This window comes from Schistocerca gregaria, chromosome X, assembly GCF_023897955.1.
Source record: "Schistocerca gregaria isolate iqSchGreg1 chromosome X, iqSchGreg1.2, whole genome shotgun sequence".
NCBI lineage: Eukaryota > Metazoa > Arthropoda > Insecta > Orthoptera > Acrididae > Schistocerca > Schistocerca gregaria.
Window position 1 is genome coordinate 150,454,428 of NC_064931.1, and position 14,479 is coordinate 150,468,906.

A 14,479-nucleotide genomic window follows, 5' to 3' on the forward strand; every position below is an offset into this window, starting at 1 on the left:
TATGCACTTCAGCATTTAAAATGCATTGTTCTCTGCCATCACTCTCTCAATGGGTGCAACTCTCACTGACACTGATCAGTGGAGATTGGTTTATGTGTTTCACTCCAGTGCCCGCTCTCCAGTTTGGATCCAAAAAATGGTTCAAATGGCTCTGAGCACTATGGGACTTAACATCTATGGTCATCAGTCCCCTAGAACTTAGAACCACTTAAACCTAACTAACCTAAGGACACCACACAACACCCAGCCATCAAGAGGCAGAGAAAATCCCTGACCCCGCCGGGAATCGAACCCGGGCGTGGGAAGCGAGAACGCTACCGCACGACCACGAGATGTGGGCAGTTTGGATCAGCTAAGCCATTTCTCCACCATACTCTTTCTTTCAGGACTGTTAGTCAAGCTACGTATGTAGAAGAGCTTCTGTAAACTTTGGAAAAAAGAACAGATTTACTGAGAGTTGTGAATGCAGGTTGAGAATCGTGCCTGGATAACTTACCTTACAAGACCACAGAAGGCAAGGTTCCAGATTAGAGTCCCAGCATACATCTCTGGCACATCGTACTGCATCTGCAGCAGCAATTTGAGCAGCAGTTGGCATCACAGCAACACAATGAACTGTTTAAAATTGGTTACGTGAAGGTCAGCTCTGAGCCAAACACCCTTTAGTGTGCATTGCACTGACCTCAAACCACAGCCTTGTGCAACTTCAATGGTGTCAAGTGAGAGCTCATTGGAGGATAGGGTCGAAGTGTGTTGTGTTTTCTAATTTATGGTGGCACTGCCTCGATGCCAGTGATTGTTTCTGAGGAGGTCAGTTAGGAACCTGCAACCATCATATCTGTGTACTAGACATGCTGGACCAGCACCTGGAGGCATGATCTGGGGTGCAATTTCGTATGAAAGTGGGAGTACTTTCATGGTTATTCCACACACCCTGAATGCATACTTGTATGTCAGTCACATGATTCGACTTCTTGTACTGCCATTCATGAAAGGCATTCCATAGTGCGTTTTCCAACAGGATAACTCTTGCTCACGTATGACTGTTGCAACCCAACATGCTCTACACAATGTTGACATGTTGCCTTGGCCTGCTCAATCACCAGATCTGTCTCCAGTTGAACATGTATGTGACATTGACGACAACTCCAGGGTCATCCACAAACAGAATTAACCATCCCTGTGTTGACTGACATAGTGCAACAGGCATGGAACTCCATCCCACAAACTGACATCCACCACCTGTACAACACAATGCATGTACATTTGCATGCTTGCATTCAACATTCTGGTGGCTACACCGATTATTGTTGTACCAGCATTTCACATTTGCAATGGATAATCTTGCAGTTACTTTAACCTGTGACCTTGCAATGTTAATCACTTAAATATGTTACCTATTCAAATGTATTCCCAAAATTTTATTACTCTATGTTACTTATTTTTTGGTGTTGTAATTCTTTTTGCCATCAGTCTACTTGGACAGTATTGTGCAATCTGTAGAGAGTGTAAAGTCCACTGTAAAGGAGCCCAATCAGTGGTCATTATCTGTGGTTGATTTTTTAAATTTCTAGTTTGTCCTCTAGCCTTGCAAAACTCTCTCTCTCTCTCTCTCTCTCTCTCTCTCTCTCTCTCTCTCTCTCTCTCCCCCTCTCTCTCTCTCTCTAGCTACTACTGGTGATAGACTGCTGGAGGAATGGACTCAAAACTGGCTTCAAGATTTTGACATTGTCTGTGTGCCATGTTTTTAACAATACCTATTGTTGTTTTTGATTTTCCTAAACTTAGAATAGGGTACATGGTTTGAAATTTTGAATATTTAATTTGGTTTCTGGACCTCATACTTTATTAGTAGCTTACGCGGGAGTCACATATGGGGGAGCAAAATAGGTGATTCTTCAATGCACTCAATATTTTAACAGCAAGGTGTGTGGGATAATGGTAGCAGACTGAACCTATCTGCTGAAGTTTTATAGACTCTTTCTGTGGTCTTGGCTTGATTATAGATGTGTGGTGTGTGGAAGGATCTGCCAGAATAGTATACTTGAAAAATATTGGATGTATCCTACTACCAGCCTTTGTACTGAGGTCAACAAGCTGACACACATCATCAGTTGGCAACTACGCATGTTGAGATGAGCATATGAAATGCACAGTGTACCACAGCCACCTACATATTATTTTGTTAGTGGCCAGGCTATGGAACATATTTAATCATCTGTGAGCAACAAGGCTGTATGTGTGTAGTAGAGTTACACGTATTTCAGCAGTGGATGTGGTGTATGTATATGTATGTTTTACATAATGGATGGAATAAATCACTACTTTGGCTTCTTAACAGGCCTAGGATTTTTATTGGTTGAATTTCAGAGAAGAAAGCACCACAAACATGATTATTAGAGCTTTATTTTATAATATTTCAGAGAGCACCAAAATTTTAATGTGTGTTCACATGGGTGAAAACAGTGTGACTCTTTTGGCTACTCAGTGATACCCTTAATCATGTCTTCAGGTTTCCATACCAAAGACCTTCACAGTGTTCAACACTGAGTTGTATGTGATCCTAAAAGAGTTAAATAAGATGTCATTATGCAGTTGAAAAATATGGCATTACCTTACTGGCTGTAATCTCACTGTTAGAAGGTTTTATACCAAAGTGATGAAGCAAGACTTAGTATGAGGTACAAGAAGCTATAGATGGTGAAATCAGTGATAATACTGTGATGTCCCTCATTCCAGTTACATTGATGGCTTGAAGTCCTCATTCATTTATGTAGCTGTTCCCGTCTATTAATAGAACTGACTTTCTGTTGTCCTTGTAACTCAGATTGCGAGGGTGCCTATCTAAAGCTAGACTGCTCCTTTTTATATTCCTATTAAAAATTTTCTGAGATACCAGTGATGATCTTGTGGAATACAATAGAGTAAGTCATAACCTTGAGACTCAGTTCATTACATAGATCTCATTGAGTACTGCACCTCCATTCAAACTTAAAAATATGATTCATGTTCTCAGTTTGTAACATAAATTTAGGTTCTCAATTTAGATACCTCTAACAATTCTTGTTCACAACAAAAAATATTATTTTAACTATGAAAACTCATTATTGGAAAGATACATACATATAAACATTCAAAACATTGAAATAGGCAGCTCTGAATTCGCACACTCTTGATGTAAAAGGGACAGTCAAATGAAAGTGAGACAGATAGGAAAAAGTAAAACCTTCAGGGAAAAATTTTTGCAGTTGCTTGCAGAACCATAATTGTACCCAGGCATGCACACCCTTGTCCGAAGCATATGTCTTTCTTCATGGCTCCAAAAAATATTGAAATCGCATGGGGAGAGAGTGGGACTGTGTAGAGGATATGTAAGGCGTTTCCATTGAAACTTGTGTAGCGAACTTGAAACAACCTTGGCAACATGTGGGGGGCCTTCAGCAGTCAAAAGGTGCAAGCTGTTTGTACAGTGCTTGTGGCAACCAAGCCTTGATTGGGATGAAGTTCTTCCAGCCAATGTGATTGATGAACGGAATGCTCTTTATGTGCAGTTGATTTCACTAAATCATCTTTCGATTGGCAGGAAGATCATTTCTTGCTCTCACTAAATTAAATTGCAAATTCATGGTTTTTGTGATGCTTTGCAGTTGGCATGTGGTACTTGTGTATACATTAGACGGGTTCTTCCTAATAACAATGCTGTAGTCTCATTGGCTGCAACCAAATCTCACGTAGCCTCTGTCAAACAATAACCTCTCCCATGACTGGAGTTATATATATGGTGCTCTGCTAGTTGCTCAACTCATTCGTAAGGTGACTAATGCCTTAGACTTAATAAAAAATAGTGATATCCATCTGTGAGCAGACTCCACTGTAGTTCATTGTGGGCTGCAATGTCATGCTGGTCATAGGAAAACACTTATTGCCAATGGTCTCTGAAATTCTGTAACTGTGTTCAGTTCCCAAATGGAGACATGTCAAATCTGAAGACACTCGTGCAAATTGCTTATAACATGCTATTGATCCAGCATCTTTGAGCTCACTTGTTCAGTGGTGGTCTGATCCCACATGCGTATCTAACACTGACCTCAATTGTCCTTTGCTTACTACAGAAAAAGTGACAGGCTGGAAGTGCAAGTATCCTTGGTGTCAGTCATTAAACTTGATGATGAATAGCTGTGTCAATATTACTTACAGGTTTTTGGCCTGTGCATTGAGGTTTGCTAAAAACACTAGGTTGCAACAAGCATACAGGATAACTGTACCACTTACCTCACAAGAATGTCAAAATGCTATCAAAAGGGCCTTTGGCACTGGTCAACATAGTGAGTATGGTAGTGTGTTCACTTTGTTAAAGGCCAATTCTTGTCTTCCTTTTTATTTATTGATGCAGATGGTATTTTTTGAGTGGGAAGGAAGTTAATGAATGCTGAGGTATTGTATAATAAGGAACATCAAATTATACCAGCAAAGCATCATTTTATAAAAATCCTCATAATGTATGAACATGAATATCTGTTGCATGCTGGGTCACAACTTTTGCTGTCTATGATATGTAGGAGGTTTTGGATTTCTATCTATCATAACACAACCAAAGGAATTATTGGGCAGTGTTTAGAATGCATTATATTTAAGTCACATATTGCAGTTCAACTAATGGGTCATCTACAGTAAAATAGTCTTGCCCTGTCCAGCACTATGGATTGCAATATGCAGGCCTCATTACTGTGAAGCATGGAGGAAGTCAGAGTAAGTTCACTATTAAGGGCTATATTGAGTTTACTCATTTGCATGCCATCCCTTGGTGTTGAGTGTTGGTGTTTCCCGGTCCTTGTGCATGTAGTGCTGGTGAAAGCTGCCAGTCGACAGATAAAGAAACCTATAGGAAAATTGTGTCCCTTGCCTAAACTGTGAAAGAATTTCATTTCAGTCTTCCCTATTGTCCACATTTCACACTCAAACATAGCGTCTCATGAATACTTTCTCGTCTCAGGATTGATATTTTTAGATTTTAGTAGCTGTTTATTTTTATACGAAGCACCTGTCCTTTCCTTGCTGCAATGTCTTTGTTAGCTCTTCCTTCATTATCCATTCTACTTTAAAAATAGCAAAATTTATCCACCTCTTCATGAGTCTCTTGGCAAACTTTAATACTTAACCATCCAGTGTGTTCACTTCCTGTGAATGTCATTACTGTAGCCTTCTTTTGTTTATGCAGCGGTAGCTCATGCAAAATTTTGTCAGTGTGATACAATATTACAAAAACAAACAGATTGTTTCACTGTGTCACCATGATTCGTGCAATTTAACATTGTTGCGATATTAGCGTCACCTAATGCACTGAGTTCAAGTATGTTCTTTATATGTTCATGATTTATGCTATGTTTTTTGTTAATGCATTAATATGTCTTAGATCTTCCATTTCCCTGTACTCCATACATCACTGTTCCTGAATAAAAAACATGGAAAGCAAAAAAGTGCATTGTGAACATTCCTCCTTCAAGTCCAACTCTTGTCATACACTTCCATATTAAATTTCCTCATATACTTGTTTTGTTTCACCACTTACGTACAAAGGCAGTAATTGTAAATAAATTTAATACCGTGAGTTTACATATATAAATTGAACTGTTCAAATGTTTTATAATTAATTGTTTAACAGTGCAATAAAGAGGGCAAAAATGATGTAGTAGGGGGGGGGGGGGGGGGGTGGAACCTGAGCTGATGAATTGCCAATCAGTGCTCTTGACAACTGCACCATGACATCAGTACATCCAGAGTGGCTTAAAAAATCTCTCATACTCTATTCGTAAATACTTAGTGAGCATTTGACTTTAACCTATGAACCATTCAGGCAAAATATTGTAGGAACTTGAAAGGGGCATCTACATTCTCGTATTTGCATAGTTAGAGCAAAATCGGTGAACCCCATCCCATGCCTTCCTCTTTTTAAATTTAAGTTTGGAGTAGGTCTAACGATTTCTTTAACTCTGACTTTCTCCTTCCTGGAAAAGATCCCCTTTAGCAAATCATGTACAAAATTCACCACGTTGCTCTCACCCACCTCTGAGTTGACTTTGTGCAGATGACAATCATTTCAACATTTGACCCTGGGTTATACCATATTTACCCAAGAAGAAGACAAAGAAGACAACCCTGAATATAAGCTGCCTATTTTTTTCTTTTTTTAAAAAAACAGAGGCTCCTAGAAAAATTTTTATTTTTTAACAGTCTGACTAATCAGAATTACAAACTTTTTTGATGTAAGATTTAACTAATTTTTATCTTAATTGAATTTTTTGTTTACTTATCCAGTCGTGTGTGGTATCACTATTTTTAATCATCATCGTCATCCTAACAGGACATGTGCGAAACTTATAAACCACATCTTCATTTTCACAAATATATAATTTCTGAAATTTTAGTTACTGTGGGACCTGACATCACAGTGGATTGCGCTTCTATACTGACATGTGAATGTTACAGTGTCTGTTACTTCCAAGCAGATTGTCTGCCCCAATGTAGACTTTCAGCATCTCCTGCAGAAATGTATGCTATTGTGGAAAATTTGTCAAATTTTAAAGTCAGTTTGATTCTGAGTACAAATGGATTCAGGCAAAGTGCAATTCAAACATGGCACATGTTCATAAAAAGCCAAAATACCCAATATACAGTCTCATGGTTTGGTAAGTGACAAAATTTGCTGTCTGCTCAATACTCCCCTCCCCCCTCACTCATCGCAATTCTCAGATAAGCTGGTGTCGCTGTTCCTCCGCGTTCTGTAATGCTGTACTTGAGCAACAGTGGAACGTGGATGGCAATATATTTTAGGCTGCAGGTCTTATTTAACAACAGTAACTAATACACAAATAAAAGTTCACACTTATGATTCAGTGATTCAGTCCAATCCTCAAACTTTCACTTGTCCCACCATCTAGTGACATCTGTTGGTGCTATCTCCACAACAGGCCTTTATGCTGTAATTTATTCTTGCGATAACAGTTGCAGTCAATTTAATGTGATGTATTTTCATTTGTTAGACATTTAATTCTGGATTAATTTTCTTGCTCATTTCATTAGATTGTCATAATCTTGTTGTAAAGCTTGTAACATTTTTCGTCAATATTCTAATATGTGACCAGTGACCGAATTTGTCATTTGCAGTCCACTTGGAAAATCATTACAGTTTCTCATAACTCTGCAAAATACTGACTTCTCAGAATCAACTAATGGTTTTTGAAGTACAAGATTTTCGTCTTTGAATGTTACCTTTAATTAAATAGCAGAATAAACGTATGTATATGGTATCCATACATTAATGAGAACTTTTATTGTAAACCTGTTCAAATACTCCTGTGCTTCATAAAATTATCAGTTTTTAAGCAGAGTGTTAGATTTGTAGTAGTGGCTAGTTCATAGTTTCTCGTGAATCTCTTGCACCAGCACCACAAGTCAAATGTCACATGATTGTTCGAGCAAGGGCAATGCTGTATAAAGCACTTCAGCATATCAGGAAGTCTCAAGCCAATTCAAATGCATGTCTCATTTACGGAGCTTTACCCTTCAGGATTATTCAAAATAAATTTGTATGAAACCTAGATAGCCAAAGCTTCATCTGCAAATGTAAAACAACCCCTATATTAATCCATTAAACAATGTAAGGAGATTGATCCCAGCAGCAATAGCTTAATCAGTGAATATAAGACAATCCTGTATTTTTTTGAGTGAAAAATTTGGGAAAATACTTCATCTTATAGTCAACAATATTGTGAAAAAGAAAGTTGCCACTCACCATATAGTGGAAGTGCTGAGTCACAGATAGGCACAACAAAAAAGGCTGTCACAAGTATAGCCTTCGGCCAGTAAGACCTTTGTCAAAAATTAGACCCCCCCCCCCCCACACATACACACACACACACACACACACACGTACGTGACTGCCGTCTCAGGCAACTGAGGGCAGCGCATTACAAAACATGTTTTTGTCCATTTTATTTGCATACCAGCATGCATTCAAAGAGAAATGGCATTTGGATTGCATTTGAAAATAAGTGACATAATTTTAGTGTGATGATTTACAGTGTACTGTTGCAGATTAGCACATGATCGCCAGCCATTACTGTGTTTATGTGCATATTATAACCACCAGTTAGTAAATACTCCATTTCATTAAGAACCAAACTTGATTTCTCTTCAGTTGCCGCGCCTATTGCCATGTTATCAGCAAACTTTATCTTGCTTGTTTCTGCCATGATAAGCTACTCCCACAAGACAGTCTATTATTTCCATAATTGCCTCATCTATGTACAAATTTATATGGTGACAATGAGCAACCTTGCCCTATACCTTTATAGGTTCTGTTAATATTTATCATTTTTTCAGCACTGACTACCCCATTCTGCTTCACATGAAGAGAGTTAATTACCCTTCTCCCTCTGTAACTGACACCACATTACCTAAGAACAGAAAACATTTTATTCCATATTATCAAAATCATTTTCCAAAACTGCAAATGCAACATATATTTCCTTGCCACAAACTTTCAATTTTCTCTTCCATTCTTTGGTGAAGTACTCTCACAAATATTTTTGACGCATGTGGTACAATACATATTGTGTGGCAGTTTTAAGGTCTGTGTACTGTTGCTTTCTTCAGAATACAGTGACTACATTCTTTTAAAAAATTCTAGCTCTGCCCATTGATCTGGCTTCAGTGAAGGAATCCTTGAATTCTACCCTGTCCTTATTTCCAGGTGTGCTTGAGTCAACTCAAAATCAATGTTAATCAACATCATACTGCTTAGTTTTGATCCCAGCATTTCAGTGCCTAGCACTGTCTGCAGTGTGCACAAAACTCCCTCACAGTGGCCTTTTTGACTCCTCCCTGTATGGCCAATTTTGTCCTCTCACAAGAATCAATTTTGGGAATAGGCAGATGGTAACAGGCAGCCAGCAATTGGACCTACCTGGTTGTGGTTGACATGGGCGGAACAGCAGTGATGTCACGGCTACTGGCAGATGGCCCTGCAATATTGAAGCTTCGACAGGAGCAGGAGATGACATCACAGAAGATGGTAGCCAACACCGTCTGCTTGTGGTGAAGTTTTGGCTGGTGCAAGTGTCCTCACAAACATGACGGTTGGCACCATCTGTGTTTGTGTTCCTCATGTTTGGAGTTCAACAAGACACATTAACCATCAGCAAACACATGTCTCTGAACACAGAGGGAGGTGAAAACATGTATGTAGTTTGCTTGTGGGCCTCTGGTCCTGCATTAGTATGTTTACCGTACAGGACTGACTATCCTCCCCTTCTGTCCACTCAAATGAATTACAAAAACATAACCTTTGATATCAAAATATGTGTATTCTCATAATACCTTACAAAGTGCACAAGGCGTGCTTTTCCGTTCAAGACATGTGTCCATTCGCTACGGTGGCCCACATTTATCTGATGCCCTGGACAGAGTACCGGATGCACCAGGAAGGTGCACCCATCGCAATTACAGCATTTCCGAACAGGAAGCGGATTAGACTGGACAGTAGGACCTGTCCAGTGTGCAAGATTTGACACTACATGCCACTAGGAGTGTCAAAAGTGAGTTACAAAACTCACCTATGAACTTGTACCATATTAGGAACTAAAATAGTGCCACTGGAACATGTTAAGTTTTTCATAGGGATAGACCAATTATTATTCCAACAATTATAGATGGTATAGTGATAGTTGAACTTAGATATTTCAAAGCAATTTTCACTGTCTCCTGCAAAAACAGGATGCCATTTTTTGACAGCTAGGAGAGGATGGAACTTACTGTTGCATGATAAGAAATCAACACCTTCAGTACAGAAGAAAACTTACAGATTTGTCATTATGAAAAACAGGCATTTTTGAGTAGACTTACTTTTATAAAAATTCCACAGTTGAGTGAAAATTATGTGCATCACTAAGGGGAAACATAGTTTATTTTCAGCTTGTTAAGGTGTATTTAGTGTAGGTATATTTCTACCATTAATTTATCTTTGGCATTAGAACTTCAAGTAAAAAGTCCTGAAGTGTATCTTCTGCATCAAGAACAAACTTACGGAACTATCCTGTAGTTTCATTTTCACGGCAGTTCTCTAGCAGCACATTACAGACAAGTTTGTGGGTAACAGGAAATTGCACAGCTAATTTTGATCAGGAATGAAATTTTTGTTATAAAGTGTGCATTTCAGTTGATTTACGAAAAGTAAATACAGTTACTCTATCATAACCTTCCTTCTTTTCACTGCCTTTCATACGTTTAGCTGTGGAAACTTATTATTTGTGTGCTTTTGAAGTGGGACTGTAGGTTGCAGTGACAAGAAATAATTATCTGGACCTGAAGGACAAATTATCTATTCAAGACTTCTTTTAATTACTTAAATTAAATACTTACTTAAATGAAATAATCTGAAATAACATATAGATGTATTTAACTTGAGTGTGAGGATGCCAGAAAGAAGCAGTGCTGTCACGGATTAAGAATGAATTACGACAAGTCTTTGAATAATCTAGGTATATCTCTGAGCTGAGCTGAGCTCGGCTTATTGTCGTTGTGGAGCCCAGGCAGATGTCACAGACCGCCAGTCATGAATTGTCAGTTAGTGCATATGGAAATGGGAGATAATGTCACCTCATATTATGTATAATATAAATTGTGCATTCTGTCCAGAAGTTATGTTAAAAGTGTGTACTTCCGGGAAGTGAAATAATAAGTGAGTTACACAAAAGAAAAATGCATATCAGAAATTACTTCAAGTTGTGTCGCAAAAGAACCTTACAGAAATGGAATTCCACAATAAAGAAATGAAATCATTAGAACTGAACCATGACTGAACTTCTACTTATGATCTGACGAACAATTCATTTGTCACCACCTCTTAGACAAAATTAGAGATACAAAATTCTGTTATAACTGATTCTGTCATTTGTGTAATTAAATAACATCTATTTATTACTTTTTTAAATAATATAATTACATTTTTCATTAGCTTCTGCTTCACTTTTCTAATTCACATTTGAGTTTTCCAAGTCACTGCTTTACACTCATAGCTTTTGGTGGATATATTGTGGATACGGTACCAATATTTTTATCATAGTGTTCTTTTACCTTTGCTGTTTTTTATAATAATAATAAGAAGTAGTATTGTATTTTTATTGATGCAAGAAATATAATATTTGATTATGTTATTCGGTATATTTTGATGTACTGTAGATAATAAAATATTTTACTCATACTTAAAAATATTTAAATCTGTTATGTTGCAGATATGAAGTACCAGATAGGAACAATTCCAATTCGATAATGATTCCAGTCTGTATGTGGGAATATAACCCAAATCAAACATTTAATTTTAGTCAGCTATTTGGAATTCCTATAATTGTGACATTACCAAAGGATCAGATTTCTCATGCTGTGTTATATGATGCCATAATTGAGAAGTTAACTCCTTTCTTGGTGTCACAAAATGATAACAGGCTTCATAGGCTCAGTGTTGACGAGGAGTCAAATTCAGGCAAGTACTGATAATTTCAAACATAATTTAGTTGAAAAATATTTGTTGCAAAATTAGGGTGATATTTATTTAGCTCAGTATGGTGAATGATTGAGTATTTTCTTTCTGAAGGGTGTATGAAAACTAAATGTTTTTCTCACAACACATTTATTGTTGCTATTACTGCCACCTCATTGATGTGTTATTCGTGAGCTCTCCATCGTACTTTGTTTATGAGGAGACTTCAAAAAGTTACCTACACATAATTATGGCAGGCTAAGTAACCTTTATTGAATGCTGCACTGTACCTCAAAGTGAATGTATACATGACTATTTTTTAACGTAGTCATCAAGTTTCTGTAAAAATTGTCCTGAATGTTCTACAAATTGTTCATTTCCTCTCCTTGGTCAGGGAACTACCATAGGAAAGCCCCCCCCCCTCCAGTCCCCTCCCCCAACCCCTCACCCCCTCCCCCCTCCCCCGAGTCCTCCCTCAGGCATGGGTGTGTGAGTTGTCCATTGTCCCTTAGGAACTTACCACCACCACCACCACCACCACCACCACCACACATCCCCACCCTGACACCCACCACAGATGTTCTTTCGGCTTGCTGAAAAGATGGAAATCACATAGTGCAAGATCCAGACTTCCCAATCAGCATCACCCATGTATGTTCTGCCTTGGTCAAATTTTTGCCACTATTTCACTGTGGCTGGACACAACATTGCATTTGGTCCATATAAAGCCAGAATTTCATGGTGAGTATGTGTGCACTTTATATGTTTTGCCCACAAGAATCATACTGTCCCATGTACTTAGAGTTTGGAGAAAGTTTCATTCGTACACAGTGTTGCACATTTTAACTATACAGCAGCAGAACTGTTTTTGCAGGAGACCCAGAACATTTACTCACTTCTGACAATGTGACACTCTTGTTATCCAATGGTCTTTGTTCGGGATGAACATAACTTTCTGAAGTCCATACAGTCAAACTTAAAAGCTAAACTAAACTCCTTCCGAACCGGTCTTGAAAGACTCCAACAGTATTTACCAACCACCTTGTCATCCTCAGCCTACAGGCATCACTGGATGCCTGGTCCTCAATCAAGTAGCTTCTCAGTTTGCCTCACAAAGACTGAGTGCACCCCGCTTTGCCAACAGCAGTCAGCAGACTGGACGGTTACACATCAAAGTGCAAGCTAAGCACAACAGTACTCAACTTCGGTGATCTGACAGGAACCGGTGTTAACAGTGCAAGGTCATTGGCACAGTCAAACTTACATTTCCATAATCACTTAGGGTGTGAAAACAGGCCCTTTCCCTTTGAAAAATTAAGCTCCTGGTAAGAAGAGAGCAGCAGAGGTTTATATTAGCACCTAATTGAAGAAAATAACCACCTATACTTTGTTGACTGTGATCTGCCGGACATAATGACTAACATGGATGCGGGAATGCCACAATTTAATTTTGTGAAAGATATAGAAAAGTTTCTTGGGCTGATTAATGGCAGCACATATTGGTAGATGTGTGTTAAAAAGGCCGAATAAGGCGGTATGCCATTTTATATGTGGAATACCTTTCATGTTGATGGTGGTATCTGTATATCTCTGGTGGTATATTTGCCATGATTCCATACAGGCAGAAGTTAATGAAATCTGATGGCAGGTCACATACAAATATTTATTCACATACAGTATAACATAGGTAGATGCACATTCATTAAGGCAATAAACTATCCATCACTTTGTAATTGTTTAATGGGACATGGTGTGTGTGTGTGTGTGAGAGAGAGAGAGAGAGAGAGAGAGAGAGAGAGAGAGAGAGAGAGAGAGAGAGAGAGAGAGGGAATGAGAGAGAACACTCTCTATACAGTGAATAGTTATCGTCCCTTATGTCACCATTCGTGTGTGTGTCACTGTATATCTAGTTATTGATGCCTCAGGCACAGTGCTTCCTATCATGAGCTGTTCTCAAGATTTCAAGATTTTTATCTATAGTTCAGAACAAGTGGACATGTGGCTGCTTCTTCAGCAGGGTCCAGGCAGGCACACCGGGTTAGGGGTTTGTTAGTCACTGAGAGCTCAAATTTTAGGTGTTAAAGTTGTGGCTTATATTGGCACCAGTGACTCCCGTTGCTTTGCTTTTGAGGTCATCCTCTGTGCCTACAGGCAGCTGGTGCAATAGACTATTTTTCTGTGTTAAAAATATTGTTCAGATTGAGTATAACATTTAAATAGCATTTATGGTCAATATTCTCACAAAATATCTGTTATTTTTATGTAATTAAAGCTTAAAAAATCATTAAATATCAAGACTTGGTCATGTGATCGAAAACAGTCTGTTATTGGCTGGTACTCTGATGATGCCATAGGCTAGCAATAAGACAGTCATACATGCGTCTTAGGAGCTTTAGCCAAAGTTACCAGGTTTTTATGCACTTTTACTTCAAACAGTTTAGTGATTTAATGATGGAAAATGCGATTACACCTTTTAAGTAACAATGGGAAGAAATTTTGTGAACACTGAGAGTGGAGGCCTTGCGAAAGTTGATGCGTTTATGCTCCCAGCGGTGATATGTGCAATGACAGGCATTCTTTTCGCTGCATTCTGGAGCACCATTAAAATCGCTCAAAACTAAGGAATTCTACAATTTTCGCAAATGTGTCCATATATTTTAAATAGATTGTTGATTATCAGTCATGAGCTATGACCCACAGGACAACAGAATTATCCTTGGCAAAACTTAGTGCTGATTTCCTTTGTAGAAAGCACTCAGCAGAGGTACTGCATCTGGTAGGCATTGCGTCGCACAACAGATAGTGCATTCAGCTGCTGTTTAAGAGTTTACATGTTCGAATCGTGGAAGGGTCATATATTTTTAAAAGTTTTACATAAACTACGAAAATAGTGTTAGCAAGAACTTGATTGCAGCCATTGTTTTGATTTGTACAGTTGAGCAA

General features: G+C 38.4%; 1 protein-coding gene across 6 annotated transcripts in view; it reads left to right on the forward strand.

Moving 5' to 3' along the window:
- Positions 1-14,479, forward strand: part of LOC126298839 (ubiquitin carboxyl-terminal hydrolase 15-like) — a 157,545-nt gene that overhangs the window by 97,336 nt on the left and 45,730 nt on the right. For all 6 annotated transcript variants that reach the window (XM_049990325.1, XM_049990322.1, XM_049990323.1 and 3 more), the window contains exon 12: positions 11,292-11,539. In XM_049990325.1, coding sequence (XP_049846282.1) covers positions 11,292-11,539 — 248 coding nt within the window. The remainder of the gene's footprint in view (positions 1-11,291; positions 11,540-14,479) is intronic.